Below are 19,736 nucleotides of genomic sequence, written 5' to 3'. Positions count from 1 at the left end.
CTCTTCAAGGAAATCCAGCAGTATAGTATAGATTACCTTTTCTACTAGTTTGGATAGGAAGGAGATACTGGAGACTGGGCGGTATTTGTTGATTCTTTTGGGGTCAGAACCTGGCTTCTTCAGGATAGGTTTGATTATTGCTTCAAGTGTGTCAGAGAAGGAAACTTTAGATAGGCTGGCATTAACTATATTGGAAAGCTATGGGACTAGATCTTGCTTTAGGTTATGAATGAATCTCAGAGGAACTGGGTTTGGTGGACTCAGGGATTGGTTAATTCTTTGGAGGATATTCTCTATTTCTTTGGGGGTGATAGCTCTGAAGTCTGACAGTGTAGTGTTGTCTGAAGGGAGGAGAAAAAAAGATGTCCCCATGGATAAAAGCAGCAGGGTCATTAAAGGAGGTGTAGTGGAGAGAAAGTTGTAAAAGGCAGAACAAAATGTTAGGATCTTATCCATGAAGAATTTAGCAAAGTACGCAGCTGTATGATCCCCTGTGGAAGAAGTAGTTTGAGAAAGAGTTTTGGAGAGTTTCTGTATTAGGTCGAATGGTTTTCTCAGGTGGTATATAGGGGTGTGGAGGAGAGAGGGGTTCATGTCATTAATTTTCATTTCGTGAGCGAGGGTTTATTGTTTTGTTTTGTTATATATTTTTTAGTATTCAACAGCATGTACTAAACACTGGCTGCCAGTCTTACCAATTAAACATGCTAAATGTAGGGAAAAAAGCTTCCATGCTCCCAGAATTCCCCCTGGAGCCAACCTACCCCTTAACTTACCTCATCAAAGTGAACTGGTGCAGGAATGCTCCTCACTCGCTCCTGCCATGCTGGTGCCATTCTTTAAAATTGGTTTGGCCAGCATCCTTTTAAAATATGGCATCAGTGGGGCAAGAGTAACTGGGGGATCACTCCTGTCCCCTTTGGGCTTCACAATGGGGTAAAATGGTGGGACGTGAAGGAATGGGAACAAATTCAAGGGGGCTTTGTTTTTTTAATTTTGGGGCTATGGGGTTTTTTTTTCAGTGGGGATAGGGCAGTATTGGCTACTTCTACATGCAGAAAAAAATGTAGTGCACACTATCGTTATAAAGGGAAACAAAATGAAACTAAACCAAAAAGAATATGGAAAAAATGAATCCCACCCAACCCCCTGTCCCTCCCCACTGAAACAACATTTTTCAGTGTGTACACCCTTACTCAGTAAAAGTAGATTCTCGTTGAGCTGGAAGCACAAATGAATAGGAGGAAAACTACCAAGCAAAAAGGGTCTCTAATCAAATAGAAGCTTAGGGAAAGGGCAAGAAAATCAGGTCCAAATTCTGAGTAGGTTCACCACCATAAATAGTAGTAAAGTTTACTGATTATTTAATATAGAAGGCATGATCTGCATGGTGGCTCACTGAAACAATAATGTTCTCTGATTAGACCTGCTGCATTATGCTGAACCTAGAAATATTGTTATATACATGACACTTATGTAACTTTCCTACAGTTCTTTGTTTTGGATGTGGTCATTAATTTCCGTCGACTCAGTGAGGGGGATCTGTTCACTCAGTTGCAAAAGATAGTCAGGATGGCAGAGAATGAAGAGGAGAGGCTGCCACCAATCGGACTGCTGACATCAGATGGAAGAACAGAGTGGGCGGAGTCAAGGACGGTTCTCATGAAAGGTTAGCTGCATTAACCTCAACCTTCTTTGCAAGATGAACCAATAGAAACTAGGCTTTTCTTATTTGGCAGAGTTATTTAAAGGCCAAGCACTTGTCAGTTGCTTCCTAATACGATATATCGCAGAATGACTTTTTCAGCCTGGTTTGAACCTTCCTCTGTAACAAGTCAGATATTATTTTATCCCGCAGTCTTGTAAATTATGTGATATGATTTTAGTATAATGAAAACTTGACCAGTTTTTAGAACTTCAGGATCAAAGTTCCCTGATCTTGTATTAAACTTTTTTTTTTATTATTGCAGTTTAACATTTTACAAGAAACTCTTGCTTAAAATATGGGTTTCAACTCAAATCATACATGAAATAAAGAAATAACATTCTTCTACTGTTAGGCATAGATTAATCATAAAACCCACAATTTACAAAGGTAATGAGGGGGGAGAAGCCGAAAACAAAGCGTACTTCTTATGTAATAATACATGTAAACCATTGAACATTTAACACCCACCTCTATCTACTTAACCAGTTAACTAGTGGATTCTAACAACATCTTTAGCTGGTCTGGTTCTTTAAAAACATATCTGGCATTCCTATAATTCACTAGACATCTACACAGATAACGTAGAATAAAATGTCCACCTTTAACCAAAACTTCAGGTCGTAATGCTAGGAATTTCTTCCTCCTATTTTGTGTGGCCCTAGTAAGGTCAGGGAAAACCCATATCTTCTGACCATAGAAAAGTGATAAGCGAGGTCTAAAAAAAAAAGTTAATATATTATCTCTATCTGATTGAAATGTAAATGAAACCAATAATGTTCCTCTATTCACTATTTACATCTCCTGGAGCTCTGCAGAAACTCAGACAGATTGAAATTCAAATCAACTTCTTTTATGGGTGTTCCTGCTTTCACTTCCTCCTGTTGAGATCCCTCCTGCAGAATTTGGTTCCCTTTATTCCCTGTGGCAAATAAAATGCTTTGCTTATAATTGACATACAAGCTTCTGGCATTTCAAGTAATTGACGAACATAGTTCTTAAACAGTTCAATCGGTGCCATCTGTGGTATTACAGGGAAATTCAAAATCCGTAAATTCAGTATATGCATGTTATTCTCAAGATATTCCAGCTTTTTACTATTCATTTGATCCGACTGAATTAAATTAGTTTGCACAAGTTCCATTTTATTCAGTTTTGTCTCCACTTCAATAATTATTTGCTCTTGATGTTCCAATATATGAGTTTTTCTTTAGGATGTTGTTAGTTTCCATTACAACCCCTGTCAACATTGTTACAGCTTTTTCTAGCCTCACTATCGTTCCCCATAAAGTATCCATAGTAATATTAGCAGGTTTAAGAGTCAGAATCTTACTGCTAAGAATGTTGAGAGTTTCTCCATTGGAACTTGGACTCACTGTTTCGAGGGCGCCAAGAGATATTCCGCTCTGGTCTTCTGGCGTTAATGTAATCATTTTTTCCAGTTGCTTAGGTAATGGAGTCTTTGCTGCAGCCTGTAGCTCTTCCTCAATTCCAGGTAATACACTGATACTCCCAGCTCTCTCTTCCCCAGTTTGCCAAATTCTTCTGTTCACTTGGAGCTCCTCCATTACTGGAGCGTCTATTTTCATGACTGCTCCAGTAGGTATTGGTGTTGCCGGTGTTCCCGGGGTCAACGAGATTTCATCAGCCATAGCAGGGAGACTCTGCTCTAAGTCCCCCTCCAAAGCGGCTTTCACACTGGGTGTTTGAGCGGGGTTCGCTGAGAAACATTCCTTAATTTTCTTCTGCACCAATTCAGGTAACTCAGGCCTGGATTTTCTAATATCGCACTGGTTTGTGAATCCCACGGTGATGGGAGGCAAAGCGGGGGGGCGGACCTGCGAAAGCCGACAGCGAACGCACCACCACGGTGATATCGCTGCCGGCTTTCGCACCCAATAGCACCACCGTGAAAGGTGGTGCTATTGGGCACACTATTGGTGGTGATAACGGGTCTTACCTTATCACCGCCAATGAAGTTTCCACGGTGTCCACCCCAACGCCGCCCCAAGTCCCTTTTCACGTGCGATAGTGATAGAAAATGACCCCCTCAGTCTCTAAAGGCTCTACTCCCTTGAGTTTTGCCTTGCGTTTTGTGTGAGGCATCGCGGCAATGATACAAGGAAATCTTTCCAAAACAGGAGGAGCTTTTGCAGCGTGTTATTCAATGGGCAGCCATTTTGCTTCCCACCATTGTATTCATCTTTAAATACTACATAAGGTGAGGGAAGCAGGAACACAAGCAATTACAAATAAAAGAAATTAAATCTGCCAATCAACCACATAATATAACTACTATCAAGAGCTCATGAAAGTGAAAGAGGGAATAATGTGAAGAGACACATTAAGATCAAAGACCCAATTGAACAAGTGCTGACACACAGAAGAGGTTGCTTACTGCAATGTTTTTGGGGGGTTTTTTTGCATGTACTCATCTCTCCTGAATAGCACTGATATTTGCAGAAATGTTCTGATTTATCAGGCCTAAAATATCTATAGAGAAAAACAAACACAAATTCACTGTCCAAATAAAACACAAAGGCAAATGTTTCTTCTGCAAGAGGCATAATTAAAATGAGGCAGAGGTTTATGTTGTCACTGATGATCAGGGTATAAAATTTCAAATTCAATTCCACTAACAAAAAAAAACAAAAAAAAGCAATCACACACATTTCACTCACCATTGTTTTTTTACCTTATAATTAGAAGGGAGATTGGTGGTGGGAGGGTGGAGGAATAAAGGACATTCAAGCAGTCTATGCAGGTGGATGCCATCATCAAGATAAGGCGTTGGTGGCGCTCACCTGTACATCACCACATTGCTACAAAATTTACCCAATGTACTTTCATGTACCCCACAAAACACAGAGTAATGCTCTTCTTCCTTTCTCTATTAGAATGTGCTTCCCCTCTTCTTTCTCTCTCCCTATACCATCTAGGGTGGTGCAGGCAACTAAGATATTATTTTGTTTCATTGGGTGGGGTTTCCCCATTTCATTTAGTTTTATGTCATTTTGTTTTGTTCCATTTTAGTGCACTAAGGCCATTTCATGTGTGCTAAAACAAATTAACATGCATTAAAATGGTTTCAGTGTGCACTGAATGAGCCAAAACAACAGAAACTGCACATTATCTCTACTACCATTTTCGGCTTCTCCTCTTCCTGTGTGGTTCTTTTACCTGCCTCAGTCTGCTTCCATTCCTCTTCCTTCCTCCTTTGCACTAAGCCCCAGCTTCCCGCCCTACAGCCGCACGGCACCCCAGATTCTCCTTTTTGGATTCCTCTCACTTTTACTTTTCAACTCTTTGCTCTGTCTCTTCGTGCTCCCCCCCCTCCCCCTTTTGCTGTCACTAACGTTCTCCTCTTCCCCTTCGCCTCCATCTCTCTTTGCACTTTGCTTCTCCTTTCTATGATGCTCGTTCTCACTTTCTTCTTATGCTGATAGGTTACAGTCTTCACAAGCACTGAGATTGTACTAAGAAAACAAAGACCATATAGGAGCTACCAAAATAAACCTCAGAAATATAGAAGTTGATTTAAAATTATGTTATTAATATCAACAATTTGGAACAGAAAATTAAAGACACTTTTGTTTGTTATAGAAAGGTGCAAGAACATATTGGATACCAAAGTTTTGGGGATAGTAGTGAGGCCCAAATAGAGTTAATTTTGACCAACACATAGTAAAGAAGGATTCAAAAGGATTATACAGTACTTAAGTCTAAAAGCTAAAAAGTAAATTATACAAGGGGCATGTGGGCATCATGGACGTGCCGATTTTATAACATGCACACGTTATAAAATCCGATACCCGCATGCACATGTGTGCCCAATTTTATATCAGCGCACGCATGTGCGCATGGTTGCCAACTCGTGCACAAAAGGGGGGTGGGGGATTTTATTTATAAGAACGCAGTGATGCTATCCAGCCTTCCCCAGTTCCCTAACCCCCTAGCTACCTTCTTCATTTTTCCCCTCTCCGCCCCAACCCCTAAAACCTACCTAACTACCCTATTTTTGGGGGGTTTTAAACTTATCTGCTTGATGGAGCAGCAGTAAGTTGCGCACACCAACCGGCAGCTGGCACATGATTTACCAGGACAGCCCCTTTTTACGAACCCGGCTCTTCTGTGCGCACCGGGAGATACGCACGTGGCCAAGCTGCTTGGAAAATACTCTTGGATCTCCCAGTTTTTGCGCACTCCGGTGATTACAAATGTGGCCATAAACTGGAAACTGTTAGGAGGTACTGCTTAAGAGTGCTTAGGCCTGTGATATTTTGGACTTCTCCTAATAATGGTAAACATTAGGGATGTGCACTCATTTAACACATAATTTAAAACATGTATGAAAGAGCCAATTTCCAGTTTGTTTCAAACAAAATGAAAAAATCTTTAAAAAATGAAAATTTTTATCAGTTTTTCTTTTTCGGGAAATAGTGTGCACTATTAGCAAACAGGGCTCACCATTTCCAGAAACAAAAAAAGACAGGAAAAAGCAATGAAAAATAAAACCCTGGAGACCTAAAACGAATACAAAAAATCTCCAAAACATGAAAAAAAATGAAATGAAAACAAAATAACTTAGTATACACATCCCTTGTAAACACTGTATTCACATGGGCAGAAACCCTTAGTAGCTAGTATTGACGTTTGCAGGAATCTATGCCCTCCTCGGAATATGTAAAATATGACTAAGTATTTTTTTTAAATGCTCTAAAATTGTAAGGTAAGTTGTATTGCAATTAGTAAAGACAACTCCACTTAAGACACTTTGCCCAGATGTGCTAAACATTTTTCCCATAAGACATGAAGTAGGAGAAACACTTTAGTATATTTAAATCTTTGAGCAAAGTTGGAGATATACCAAAGAGTTTTTTCAATAGTATCTTTCAGCTTTGTGCTCTACTTTACAAATATTTTGTTTCTCTGATCATATAATTGCCCTCATACAGGTATTAAAGGGAAATGTAAATTTTAATTTTCCATCTATGCAAAGAACATGCTGCAAATTATTTCACTTCCTTTTATTTGCACCATCATGCAAAACACTTACACTTTGATTACACTATGTCAGAGGCTGTCACTTGATCAGAAGGCATAAAAGATGTAAGAAAAATCCATTCCATCAAAGAGATTCATTGTATTCAGATGTTGAACAACACATGCTAGACTATCAAATGTCCATATGGAATAAATACAAGGGATCTCTAAGGAAGTGATGCTAAATTAATTGGACGGATGGGCAAACTGGATGGGCCAAATGGTCTTTTTCTGCCATCATGTTTCTATGTATTTTCCTATTACCTACATAAAGAAATACTCCTCTTGTTTAGTAAAATATTTTCTTAAAAAGAGGCTTTTTACATTGATCATACAACTACAAGGCAAAACACAAACCCAGTAAACTGCAATCCTATGACTGGATCTCCCTTTTCCCTCCCTTCCTTTGCATTATTAGATCATAAAGAACGATATGGAGACTTGTTATGTGAATAAGCACATATCCACAGCTTCATTTTTAAATTCCGTTTTAGAGAAAACTATCACTGCGGTTCATCCCGGCCTTCTTTACACAAGGTAGACTGTGCATTTTGATTGCACCAGCCTGTGGTAGCAGTACCCTCCTGTCTGTTAAGCAACAGGGAGTGGCTTGACATTTCCCTAATCAGGATTGTAGTGTTTTCTTTAGTCACTCTCGAGCAGGCATGTTGCTGGGCCAACCCGTGTCCTGGCCAGTCTGGGGACAGGGCCCATCAAGGTGGGGGGGGGGGCAGGGCTCACTCCAATTATAAAGCGAGCTCGTTGCGAGCCTGTTCTGACAGCCGGCTGCCTGCTAGTGGCTACCTGAAGGGTTAGAAGTGCTTCTGCTGCTACAGTGGCGCATGGAATTCTTGCACCCTCCCTCCTGATGAGGTACATTGGCTCCCTACTACCCCCGGCCGTTATCTGCCTCTTCTGACAGTCCTGCCCGTACGTAAGAAAACCCCATTTGGCTATTAGAGCTATGAGTGACCCAACTTCCCTATTTAGAAATTTTCTTGCAGACAGAAAGGGTAAGAAGGCCCCATCCCTACTATGAGAGCAGGTGATGGCAAGACCCCCACCTACCCCCACCTTACTTAGATTTTGTTTTGTTCACTTCAGTGGTACAAAAAAAGGATCTACTCCTGCAGTAGGAGCACATAAGTGGGTTGCCCCTGCTCTCCGTCATCATTAGTGAACTTAAACAAAACAACTAAACTTTATTGTGAAATTGGAGATAATAGCATAGCCAAGGTACTTAACAAAACATACGGTGGGATGAATCCCTTGAATTTGCCAAAACCCCAGTGTTTCATCTTGCACTTCCCCAGTTTGAGACTACTGCACTAAGTTACCCTATTCTTGTATTGTATTTTGAGCTGGCACTTTTTCCTTCTGCTCCTTGGGTTTGCAGCTGAATCAGAACCAGGGCTGGAATCTGGTACCCTGAGTCTTCCTTTACAACTATGCAGGGAATTTTTCCCTATTTTATACCCTCTTCTTCCCACTCCCAATTTACTTTAGTCATTATAGTGCCACAACCATCCCCAGCTCTATCCAAGCCAGAGAATGGAAGACCTGAATTAGGAAATAGGACTAGAACCCAGGCTATGCTGCCTTTAAATGCAGCCGTCACCAGTAAATGAGGGTGCATTGAAGTTGTTTACAGGGTCTAGAAATCCCATACATTCCTCTTCAAACTAGAAAGGAACAGCAATTTTGTTAATTCAACTGACTTATGGGCTTATCAGCAAGTCATTTTAAAATGCTTGAAATATCTTCACAGACTCTACCAACCGAGACTCCCTCGATATGATTGAACGATGTATGTGTCTTGTGTGTCTGGATGTACCCAGTGGCGAAGAACTCAGTGACACCAATATGGCTTTACAACTCCTACATGGAGGAGGTTATGACAAAAATGGTGGAAACCGCTGGTATGACAAACCTATGCAGGTAAATTCATACTTTATAAAGAGGGTTGCAAAGTCACAACTTCTGTAAAACTAGCATAGTTTTATCTGTCCTGTGAACATTATTGTACATTAATTTCCACAAAAAATAAATAAATCGTACTGCTACTGTTCCCTTAAGCTAGTTCAGTTTCTCCCCAATTTAAAAAATATCTCACCCTGAGGCAGGCATGGGAATTCAAATTAAACTCTGATGAAAAAAGGTACAGAAACATTATGTGATAGGTCCTAAAGAGAGAGATACAAGATAAAGGAAAACATGAGATTGAGAGGAGGAGGAGGACACAAGCAAAGAACAGGGTTAACCACAGTGTGAATAATTTAAGTCAATGGTCAGGGTCATACAAGACACTTCTGTTACAAGATATATTATTAGACAGTTATGTAAAATAAGTAATAACCACCTGAACTGTTGAAAAACACTCCAAAAAAATAAATTGTTTACCTTTGTTAATCATTTAAATTAAAAAAGCTTAAATGAATATAATAACTGCCAATATATAGTGAAGATACTAGAACTGAATAGTTTGTGCAATCCGAAAGGCAGCAAATTACAAAAACAAAAAGCCTGCTGAGATACACCTCAGCCAGAAATAAATATAGAAGCAAAATCTTTTCTTATACAGTGCCAACAGTGCTCATGTTTCACCAGAAAAATCTAGCTTCATTAGAGGAACTTCTTGGCATTGCAATAATGTCTATCTGGCATATAGGTTGCTAAAACATACGATAGAACAAATATCTATCTCTCAGAAATCAAACAGCATCTAACCGACCTGAAACTCATAATAAACATAGATAAAACTGAATTAATCATCCTCGACAAAAAAAAACATCACCGCCCCCATGAAACCACTCAAAACAGAAAACCCAAAAACATTAATCTCCCCTGTCACCCTTACTCGAAATCTAGGAATCACCATAGACAAAGAACTATCATTCAAAATCCACATAACCAACAAGAAAAAAGGAAGGATATCACAAACCACTTACACTCAGATGTCTTAAACCCTTCCTTGCACAGGATGATTTCAGAACAGTCCTGCAACTACTCATATTCAACCTAGACTACTGCAACGCCCTACTCCTTGGCCTACCACTTGCTACCATCCATCCTCGCCAAGTCCTACAGAACACAGCCGTCAGAATTCTGACAGGAACAAAAAAACTTGAGCACATCACTCCAACCCTCATCTCACTACACTGGCTCCCAATAAAATACCTAATAGACTACAAAGTACTTACAATCCTGCATAAAATAATCATAGGCCAAAATGTCCAAATTTTGGATTCTTTATTGTAGAATTAAATATCTTTAAAATAGCCCGACTCAGGCCGAGTTTCGCCCTCTTACAATGGGGCTGCGTCAGGGGCTCAACTTCATCAATTAAAAATTCTTGATTATTCAAATAGAGTGTATATGAGAGGCATCAGATGGTCTCTGAAGCGTGGTGTCAGTAAATACAGTGCTGTGGTCACTTAACAAAATTGCCGTGGTAGGTATACCAAACAGAGGCGATCAATGCAAACAGCAAAGGTAATTGTAAATGTTGCCATAGAATCTCTTTTGTTGTGCATCTCAAAGCAGTGATTCTGCAGACAGCTCGATCTCGATTACACTCAGGAGAATCACTGCTTTGAGATGCACAACAAAAGAGATTCTATGGCAACATTTACAATTACCTTTGCTGTTTGCATTGATCGCCTCTGTTGTTGCGGTCCTGGCTGCGAGCACTGCGACCAGGCCCTTACCTCCTTGTTCCCGGACCTGCTCCCGCCTCTGGAGCCCTGGCTTGCGGCCTGTTTGGCGGCGTCCCCGCTGGGGCTGCGCCACCACGAAGGTGCCTGAGGACGCCCTGCTCCTAGGCGTGCGCACGTGCCACTTGGGCGCCTTTCTAGCCCGTTTCCCGCCAGTGGTGACTCCGCCCAGTTCCTGACGTCAGACGCCGCGGCCTTGATAAGCCGGCCACGGCCGTCCAGTCCTCGCCTTGCAACGGGTTAGCTTCCTGGTTTCCTGTTGCGCTGTGCCCCGGAGTGACTCGCTTGGCTTCGTCGCTCCGTTCCTGCTACAGTACCTGCTTGGTTCCTGCCTGCCTGCCTGCTACAGTACCGGCTTGGTTCCTGCCTGCCTGCTACAGTACCTGCTTGGTTCCTGTCTGCTTGCTACAGTGCCTGCTTGGTTCCTGTTTACCTGCTACAGTTCCTGCCTGGTTCCAGTACCTGAGCCCTGCTACAGTTCCTGCCTGGTTCCAGTACCCGAGTCTTGCTACAGTTCCTGCCTGGTTCCAGAACCCGAACCCAGTTACAGTATTGCTACTGTCCTAGTCTGGTTCCAGTTACCTGTCCTGATCCACAACCCGCCTAAGTGTCAGTGGCCGGGCCCCTACGGGCTCCTCCCGGGGAGGTTTCGGCTTCCAAGGGTGAAGCCACCTAAGTCCCAGCGGTTGGGCTCCTACGGGCTCCTCCCAGGGGAGTACCAGCTTCCAGGGTGAAGAGCATCTAAGTCCCGCCTGAACATCTGCCTCCCAGCCTGCTATTCATTAGAGACGTTGACCATCTATTCCCAGTCTCTAGCAGGTCGGCCCAAGGGTCCACTAAACTGAGACTCCCACAACAGATTGCAAGGCCATGGACTCGGCGGATGCACCCGCTCCCTCGGATCTGCCCGGGATGGCCCAGCAGATGCAACAGCACCAGAGCTGCATTGATACTTTGGCAGCCACGGTGGAACAGCTGTCCTCGCGCCTGGAGTCCTTGCCTCCCGCTGGCAGGGCCCCCGAGGGGCACGGCTCTTCGGTGACTCAGTTACCAGCACCCTCTCGCTATGCTGGTGATTTAAGGACCTGCCGTGGCTTCCTGAACCAATGTTTTGTATGGTTCTCCCTGTTGCCTCGGCAGTTTCCCTCGGATGCTGTGAAAGTGGCGTATATCTTGTCCTTGCTCAATGGGAAAGCCTTGATATGGGCTTCTCCTCTTTGGGAAAACAATGATTCTTCACTAACGGATTTACAACTGTTCATCACGAACTTTCGCCAGGCCTTTGATGAGCCCACCCGAGTAGCCACAGCTACGTCTGATCTGCTGCAACTTCGTCAGGGGGCTCGCTCCTTGGCAGATTACGCAATGGAGTTTTGGACTTTAGCCCAGGAAGTAGGTTGGCAAGATGGTAGTCTTAAGGCCATCTTCCTGGAAGGCCTCTCCGGATGCATTAAGGATGAGATTGCGGCTCGAGATCTGCCGGAGGACCTCAATGTCTTGATTGAGATGGCTGCTCGCATAGACCGCCGCCTACAGCAACGGGCCAAGGAGCAGCGCTCCTCTCGCCACAGTCCGGCTCGTGGGCCGAGACCTGCGCCCTCTCCTAAGAGTTCTCGTCCAGACGCTCCCACCTGTGAACCCATGCAGCTGAGACGGGCCCCGCTTTCTGCTGAAGAAAGACAATGTCGCCGTTTGTTGAAGTTATGTTTATATTGTGGTCAGAAGGGCCACTTCTTGGCATGCTGCCAGGAGCGTGCGGAAAACGCCAAAGCCTAGGAGGTCGGGAGGAGCTCCTCCTAGGCTGTGCTACAGCTCCTCAATGTACAGTTCCTGTTACTCTGGAATACCCCGGAGGATCCTTTGAGACGATGGCATTCCTGGATTCCGGAGCCGGAGGTAATTTCATCCTGCACGACCTAGTCTCCCAGTTGCGGATTCCTACGCATAGATGGGAGGTCCCGTTACGAATTACCTCTATGCAGGGGACGCTCCTTCCTGGTCCCGTCCAGATGTCCACGGCACCCATTACAGTCCGCACCAGAGCATTCCATTCGGAGGAGATAGCCTTCCTAGTGTTGGATAAAGCTGTCCACCCTGTGGTGCTAGGGTTGCCGTAGTTACAGAAACACTCGCCCACGATTCAGTGGGATATGCTACAGATTGTTAAGTGGAGTCCCTTCTGCCTGGCTAATTGTATGAAAGTGCCTAAGACTCCCGCACTTCCGTTGATGCACTCTGCCGTGGGTCCCCCTGCACCTTATGAGGACTTCACGGATGTATTCTCCAAGACCAAGGTGGAGATCCTTCCACAGCATCATCCGTATGACTGTGCTATTGACTTGCTACCTGGTACTATGCCTCCTCGAGGAAGGGTTTATCCCTTATCTATACCTGAGACCCGGGCTTTGTCCGAGTACATTGCAGAGAATTTGGCCAAGAGGTTTATCCGCCCGTCCAAGTCGCCTGCAGGAGCAGGCTTCTTTTTTGTCAGCAAGAAAGACGGCTTACTGAGGCCATGTATAGACTATCGAGGTCTAAATTCAATTACCAAGTGAGACTGCTACCCACTCCAGCTAATCCCGGAGCTCCTTGATCGGCTTCAAGGAGCAAAGATTTTCACAAAGTTGGACTTACGAGGAGCATACAATTTGGTCAGAATCCATCCCGGAGAGGAGTGGAAGACCGCGTCTAATACCCGAGACGGGCATTACGAGTACCTCATGATGCCTTTCGGCTTATGTAATGCCCCGGCGGTGTTCCAGCACCTGATGAATGAAGTGTTATGGGACCTTCTGAACACCTGCGAAATTGTTTATCGCGACGACGTGTTAGTCTACTCCCAGGACCTGCCATCACACCGTCAGCATGTCCGTCAAGTGCTCCAGATACTTAGGGAGCATGGCCTGTATGCGAAACTGGAAAAGTGCAGCTTTGAGAAGACCTCCCTGACATTCCTAGGCTACATAGTCTCTGCAGCAGGCTTTCAAATGGATCCTGAGAAAGTGGCGGCTATTAAGAATTGGCCCCGGCCGACGAGTCTTAAAGCGTTGCAATGCTTCCTCAGCTTCTCCAATTTCTACCGTCACTTTATTCCCAATTACTCTCATATTGTGGCTCCATTAACTGCCCTCACCCGAAAGGGGGCTAACACGGTGGATTGGCCAACTTCTGCCTGCCAAGCTTTTGAGACCCTCAAAGAAGCCTTCTTATTAGACACCTGCCTTCGTCATCCGGATCCCAGCCAGCCCTTCGTGGTGGAGGTTGATGCCTCCGATGTGGCCGTAGGGGCCGTACTGAGCCAGTACTCTGATTCTGGACAGCTGTTGCCCTGTTCATATTTCTCAAGGAAATTATCCCCAGCAGAGAGCAACTACAGTGTTGGTGACAAAGAGTTGCTAGTCGTGAAACTTGCCCTGGAGGAATGGAGACAGTGGTTGGAGGGAGCCAACAATCTGGTTACGATTTACACCGATCACAAAAACCTAGCATTCTTGAAGCAAGCCCAACACCTGAATCCAAGACAAGCCCAGTGGTCACTGTTTTTTGATCGGTTTGACTCTACCTTATGCTACCGACCCGGCTCTAAGAACGTTCGAGTGGACGCGCTTTCGTGCTTAACAGTGAACAACAGTCCAATAGAACTCCTCTAAGCACCAAAACAGTTCGGGGAAAGAACACAACATTCAAACTTATCTGTGCCGGTATTCAAAGTTTATCCCTCTGTTCTTCTTCGCCGTTTAATCTCAATTCCATATAGCCAACATTAGCCAATGTTTCGCACAAAGCTGTCTCAAGGCATTACTTATAAATTACCGCATCCAACATCTGAACATCTCTTTTCACTTCAGACTCACCGCCATTAGTAATGCCTTGAGACAGCTTTGTGCGAAACATTGGCTAATGTCGACTATATGGAATAGAGATTAAACGGCGAAGAAGAACAGAGGGATAAACTTTGAATACCGGCACAGATAAGTTTGAATGTTGTGTTCTTTCCCTGAACTGTTTTGGTGCTTAGAGTTCTATTGGACTGTTGTTCACTGTTAAGTATATCGGAAAACATAAGAAAAAAAGAAGAAAAAAGAACATTAACATTGCATCTGTTCACAATTTTTAAAAATATTGGGGACATTTCAGATTCAAATATAGTCCTTGAACATCAGTTTTGTAAAAATATGTCGTGAACAGACAAGTCAATTGGACTGTTATCTATTGATGAATGTATAATTGTGTAAAAAGAACACATACATTTTGACAGTTCTTGAAAACATGGGGGATTTCAAAGCCCTTCTCTAAGAGTCCTTTGAACAGTGGATTTGCAGAATCAATTGTGTTTGAACAAGAGCGAATAAGGGTTTTTAAGAAAAATACAAAACAAAAAACATTGATAAGAATAAAATTTGAAATTGGATGGTAGGAAGGTTGGAGGTTTATTAAGACCAGTGATTACATATCACCTCATAAATGTATGTTCTAAATAGAACTAACATGAGGTTCTGAGGTCTTTTTCCTCCATTTTATTAACATTCCATTAACATCTGGGTAGGTTTGAACTGTTGATTGTGTATAGTTGTCATTGTGGAGTTTTCGCTGTTTTGGATATTTGTTCATTACTCCACTTACATATCTTTTTGGTGGCCAATTCCTGTCTACCACTAAAACTGTTTACACAATATATTCAAAATAGTGCATTTTAATCAAATTTCTAGATCTAACCCACCCTTATGTTCTAATCAAATGATCTGAAATCTCTGTTAGTACATAGGTAATATAAAGCATCTTAATTTATGTCCAGATTAATAAAATGTTAATATTTATTGAAAATCAATTTTACCAATTTAGAAAATGCTTCTGAAGTATTAAACAGGTCCTCTACTTCTCCTTGCTCCAAAGGACAGCACTTGCAGTTAATCTTGCATGAGGGATGCTGCCGGGCACCCCCTCTTTTGCTACTATAAATAACATTTTAAATGAAAGTAAATGTATTAGACTCTGGTATATGCTGCCATTGACTACTTAAAATTGTGTATAGAATTGTTTCAACACTGTAATCAGAGATAAACTGGGGAAAGAAAGCTGATCAGCACTGCAGGACATCCTGGATATAAACCAATTATGTGGATTATGTGGGGGGTTGCATTTAGACACAAGAGTTTATATCCTGAAAGTGCTGCTGTCTCTGGTTCAGTTCCTCAAAGAATGCTATACAATAAATAACAGTTTTATGATAAACTGCATTCATTTATTAAGGCACTTTGGAAATTTTCAATTTGTTTTCAATTTCATATGTTTTCTTGTTAGTTTGTGGTGGGAAGAGATGGAGTCTGCGGTACAGTGTGTGAACATTCCCCTTTTGATGGGATCGTCCTTGTACAGTGCACTGAACACCTGCTCAGATACATGTGAGTCTTTCTTCCTGATGAGAAAAGAGCACCCAAATATTTATCTGCTAAGGAGTATTAACCACGCTCTGTATGTTCTAGAAAATAGATGTAGGTTTACAAAAGACACAGCATGGAATGGGAAATGCTGATTTCTAACTAATGACATGATGATCAGGCAGTAATTGGTAAGAAATTAACCACCTGTGGATTGATTCACATCCACTAGGAGCTTTGAAAAATTTATAGACAAAAAGTTTATTCATTGCATTTCACAAATAAAAACAATTGTATCTTATGTTTGAAGAAGGTAACCAAGAACATCATGCACCTTGGAGAAACTGAATAACTGCCTTTTCCTGGCCTCTACTCTATACATGAGCCCCTTTATCCCTTTTCAGAGATATGGAAAGTCACTGTCATGACATCAAGAAGCTCTGGAATAGGGCAAAAGAAGTACATTGAACATGCTAGAGGTACCTACAGTACCTGAATGTAATAGGCTTTGATGTGCTTGAAAAGTGGAATGAAAAATATACATGCTTATGACTTGATGTCACTGTGCACTAAGGATAAAAAGCCCAAAACACCTGTTCTCACTTAAATCACTACTCAACTTCATCTAATCATGCTCTGAAATACTTACACACCCCTGTTCCATGGAAAACAATGCATGGAAAAGCAGAATGAAATCATACATACAAAACTTTTTATTATATCTCATCAGAAAGCAAACTCCTATGCCTTAGGAAGGTACACATTGTGATGCTCTGCAGTAATGAAAGGATGATAGATATTCAACAACAAAAAAAGAACTATATATATGTATCCACTTTACAATATTCTTAATTGTTTAACGAATATTCTGCCCATACAAGGTGCAATACTGCCTGCTAAGATGTCTCTTACTAAGAAGAATCAGTATTCCACCTCACCAAACCATGGATGCACAGATAGCTCCCAATAGTATTATGCAAAGCAACCCAGCACATGATGGGTAGGGAAAGCAATTAGTGGAGTCATATGTGTCCCACGCAAACCCTCCATCTCTTCCATATAAACCCAGCAATACACCATCCATGGTACCCCTAGATAGGGCACTATTCATATATGCCAAACATGGCAAGACCTAGGAATCTTAGCTACCATTTCCATCACCCACTGAAGAGAGAAATCTATTTTCACCTTTCGCCTCTTCTGCTATAATTAGTAAATCATGAGGGAAACCATGGTATTCTGAATGAGCTTGACAGAGGACTGTGCACTGCCAGTCACTCTTCTTTCTCTCTCTTTTTTTTTTTTTTTAAAAGACTGCTCTTTACGGAGAAAGTATATCAGAGGGTATGTTTCACGTGTGTGAGCTGAGCTAGAACAAATGTGTCCCCTTTATCGTGTTCTGTAAAACTGTCCTTAAGGACGTACTCTATACCATAAAACTGCAGGAGCTATGTGCTGCTGCAGTGCTCATTAACTAAATGACAGAAGAGATGGCCACACCACTAAGACATGTCCCACCCAGGCCAGCATTTTTCCAGTCTATCCTCCTGGACATGTCCTAAAGGATTCTCCTCTCCACTCTGGTAACAGAAAATACAGTTAATGTGAAAAAAATATGTCTGCAAAGATTGAATTTTCACATATTGTTGATGTGTCCAATGTGTGCTGGGAGGTTGAGAATAAACAGCAACAGAATAATTGCATTTGTCTCTGATCTTAGCTGTGATCTAAAATGTCTTTCTTGTTTGAATGTGTCAGACTGACCAATGATCTGCATCAGCCATTTTTCTGGCTGAGTGGTCAGTGTTAGGTACTCCTCCTGTGGAGTAGGAATTTGGTAGACTCCAAAGTGCCACAGTGCTTGAAGAAGTGCCCTAAGGTGAAAATGATGTCATTTTTAGATGCTTTTAATTAACCATTTATATATTCTATGTAGATATTTTGTATTATTTATTATTATGTACATGAAATGTAATCCACATTGATATTTAGGCAATGCAGAATAGAAGCAAATCAAATAAATAAACAAAGAATGCTACATTCTGGAAGGCAAATTGTGGTGGATGGTATTCACCCACCCCATATTTTCCTTTGCACGTCTTCCCTGTTTGCATGATGGCTTAGTGTGTGCTTTCCCATGCTGTCTCCATGTATCTGTCCTGCTGATGAAATAGATGCTATATTCCTGATTTGCATGGGTGTGTATCACAGTTTAGTCTCATACCCATTGCATGTTCTTTCAGTTCTCTGTTTTTGGCATGGTTCGATTTTGCACACACCACCTAGAGGAAATGTACATACTCTGTGAGTGAAAAAAGAATACCATTTGTAAAATTACTACTGACTCTTCAGTATTTTATAACATTGTATATGCTTTCCCTTCTGTACCATACAGCTGTATGTATATGTGCAAGCTTGTGTGTGCTACTGTTTCCAGTTCTTTCTTCAGCACTTTTCTTTGTCCTTGCTTTGTAATATTTTTTGCTCAGAGTAGACAAGAGTTTTTCACCAAGTTTCACAGAACCCAAGGGTTCCATGCAATTTTATATATACAGTTGGAGAGAAAGATGAAGGGAGTCCGTACTGCATAGATTTTCACAATATATTATAATAGTATTCCTAACCAAACAAATGTTGGTTTAGACTGACTATGTAGCTCCACATATCAAAGGCCTGAATCATGCAGTCTAGGTTTTATACCAGTGGATGTATGCTGGTAAGCATACATCCACATGACAGGGAGAAAATAGTTACACAATGTTAGGCTCCATATTAGGACTTATCACCCAGGAAAAGGATCTAAGGGTCATTATGGACAATACATCAAACTCCTCAACTCACTATGCAGCAGTGGAGTGAGGAACAGGTACTGGAACACAGGAACTGGAGCTGGGATTCTAGAGCAGGAACAGGAACTGGAGACTGGTACAGGCACAGGAAAGCAAGAACAAGATCAGGAACAGTCACTCAGGAACACCGGCAAAGACAGTGAGGAGACCTGTTGCCAAGGCAAGCTCTGACTGTCAGAGCTTTCCTTATATACCCAGGGCCGTTGACATCATCACTAGGGGCTGTGGGAGCTTTTCTCGCCATGGCCTCTTTAAATCTCCGACAGAGGTGCGCATGCACCTAGGAGCAGAGGCTGAGGAAGAAGGTGGAGGCGGCGTGGTTGCTGCAGCGGTGTTCCCCCACACGGATGGGAGGCAGCAGGAGAGGGCAGAGGACTATCCTGGGTCGAGCAGGGTGGCTGGGAGATGGCAGGACGGCGGCGGCGGCTGCCCACCGCGACCAAGGTGAGGAGGGCCAAGGTCATAGCCCGGTGCCAGGAGGGTAAAAGAAGCATGTGGGGCAAGTGGGGGGGGAGTCAATTTTAAATAGCATGTGAATAAATCTCTACATCAAACTACTTGCACGTTATTAGCAGGTGTAAATGTGTGCAGGTAGTTCTCCCCGGATAATTTTCAAAGTAACAATACATGAATACTTTTGCTCTGAAAATTAGTGTAAAGTTTGCTGATAAAAAGCACCTGCAAGGACTGTACACAGATTCCATCCTTCTGGGATATGGACTAAGGATAATGGGGGGATGGGAGAGGATATAAGTGAAATATGGCATTTCTTGTTATTTCTGTTATGCTTTGTGAAGAATCAATAACAAATTTAAAAAACAAAATTTAAAAAAGCACCTGCAGACTTAATACCCATTTGAAAATTACCCCCTAAAAGTTTATAAATAAAATTGCATTTTTTTCTCCCTTTATTGAGATTCAGTTCTAGTTAAGGAGCTGTTGGGTCCTTCTTAGTGTTGTCTTCCTCATTTGAAGAGGTAGAAGGCCTTATTTTGCTCCTGTGGCTGGTCTCCCTCCTGGAGAACAAGCATGTCAAGGTACAGATGAC

At 42.4% G+C, this 19,736-nt stretch overlaps 1 protein-coding gene across 1 annotated transcript in view; it reads left to right on the top strand.

Moving 5' to 3' along the window:
• CHAT (choline O-acetyltransferase) overlaps positions 1-19,736 on the top strand; it is a 159,570-nt gene that overhangs the window by 42,993 nt on the left and 96,841 nt on the right. The window contains exons 6-8 of the mRNA XM_029610699.1: positions 1,492-1,669; positions 8,517-8,686; positions 15,763-15,863. Of these exons, the coding sequence (XP_029466559.1) occupies positions 1,492-1,669; positions 8,517-8,686; positions 15,763-15,863 (449 nt within the window). The remainder of the gene's footprint in view (positions 1-1,491; positions 1,670-8,516; positions 8,687-15,762; positions 15,864-19,736) is intronic.

The sequence above is a fragment of the Rhinatrema bivittatum genome, chromosome 7 (assembly GCF_901001135.1).
Source record: "Rhinatrema bivittatum chromosome 7, aRhiBiv1.1, whole genome shotgun sequence".
Lineage (NCBI taxonomy): Eukaryota > Metazoa > Chordata > Amphibia > Gymnophiona > Rhinatrematidae > Rhinatrema > Rhinatrema bivittatum.
Note: the sequence above shows the minus strand (reverse complement) of the source record. Positions and strands in the feature narration are given on the sequence as shown.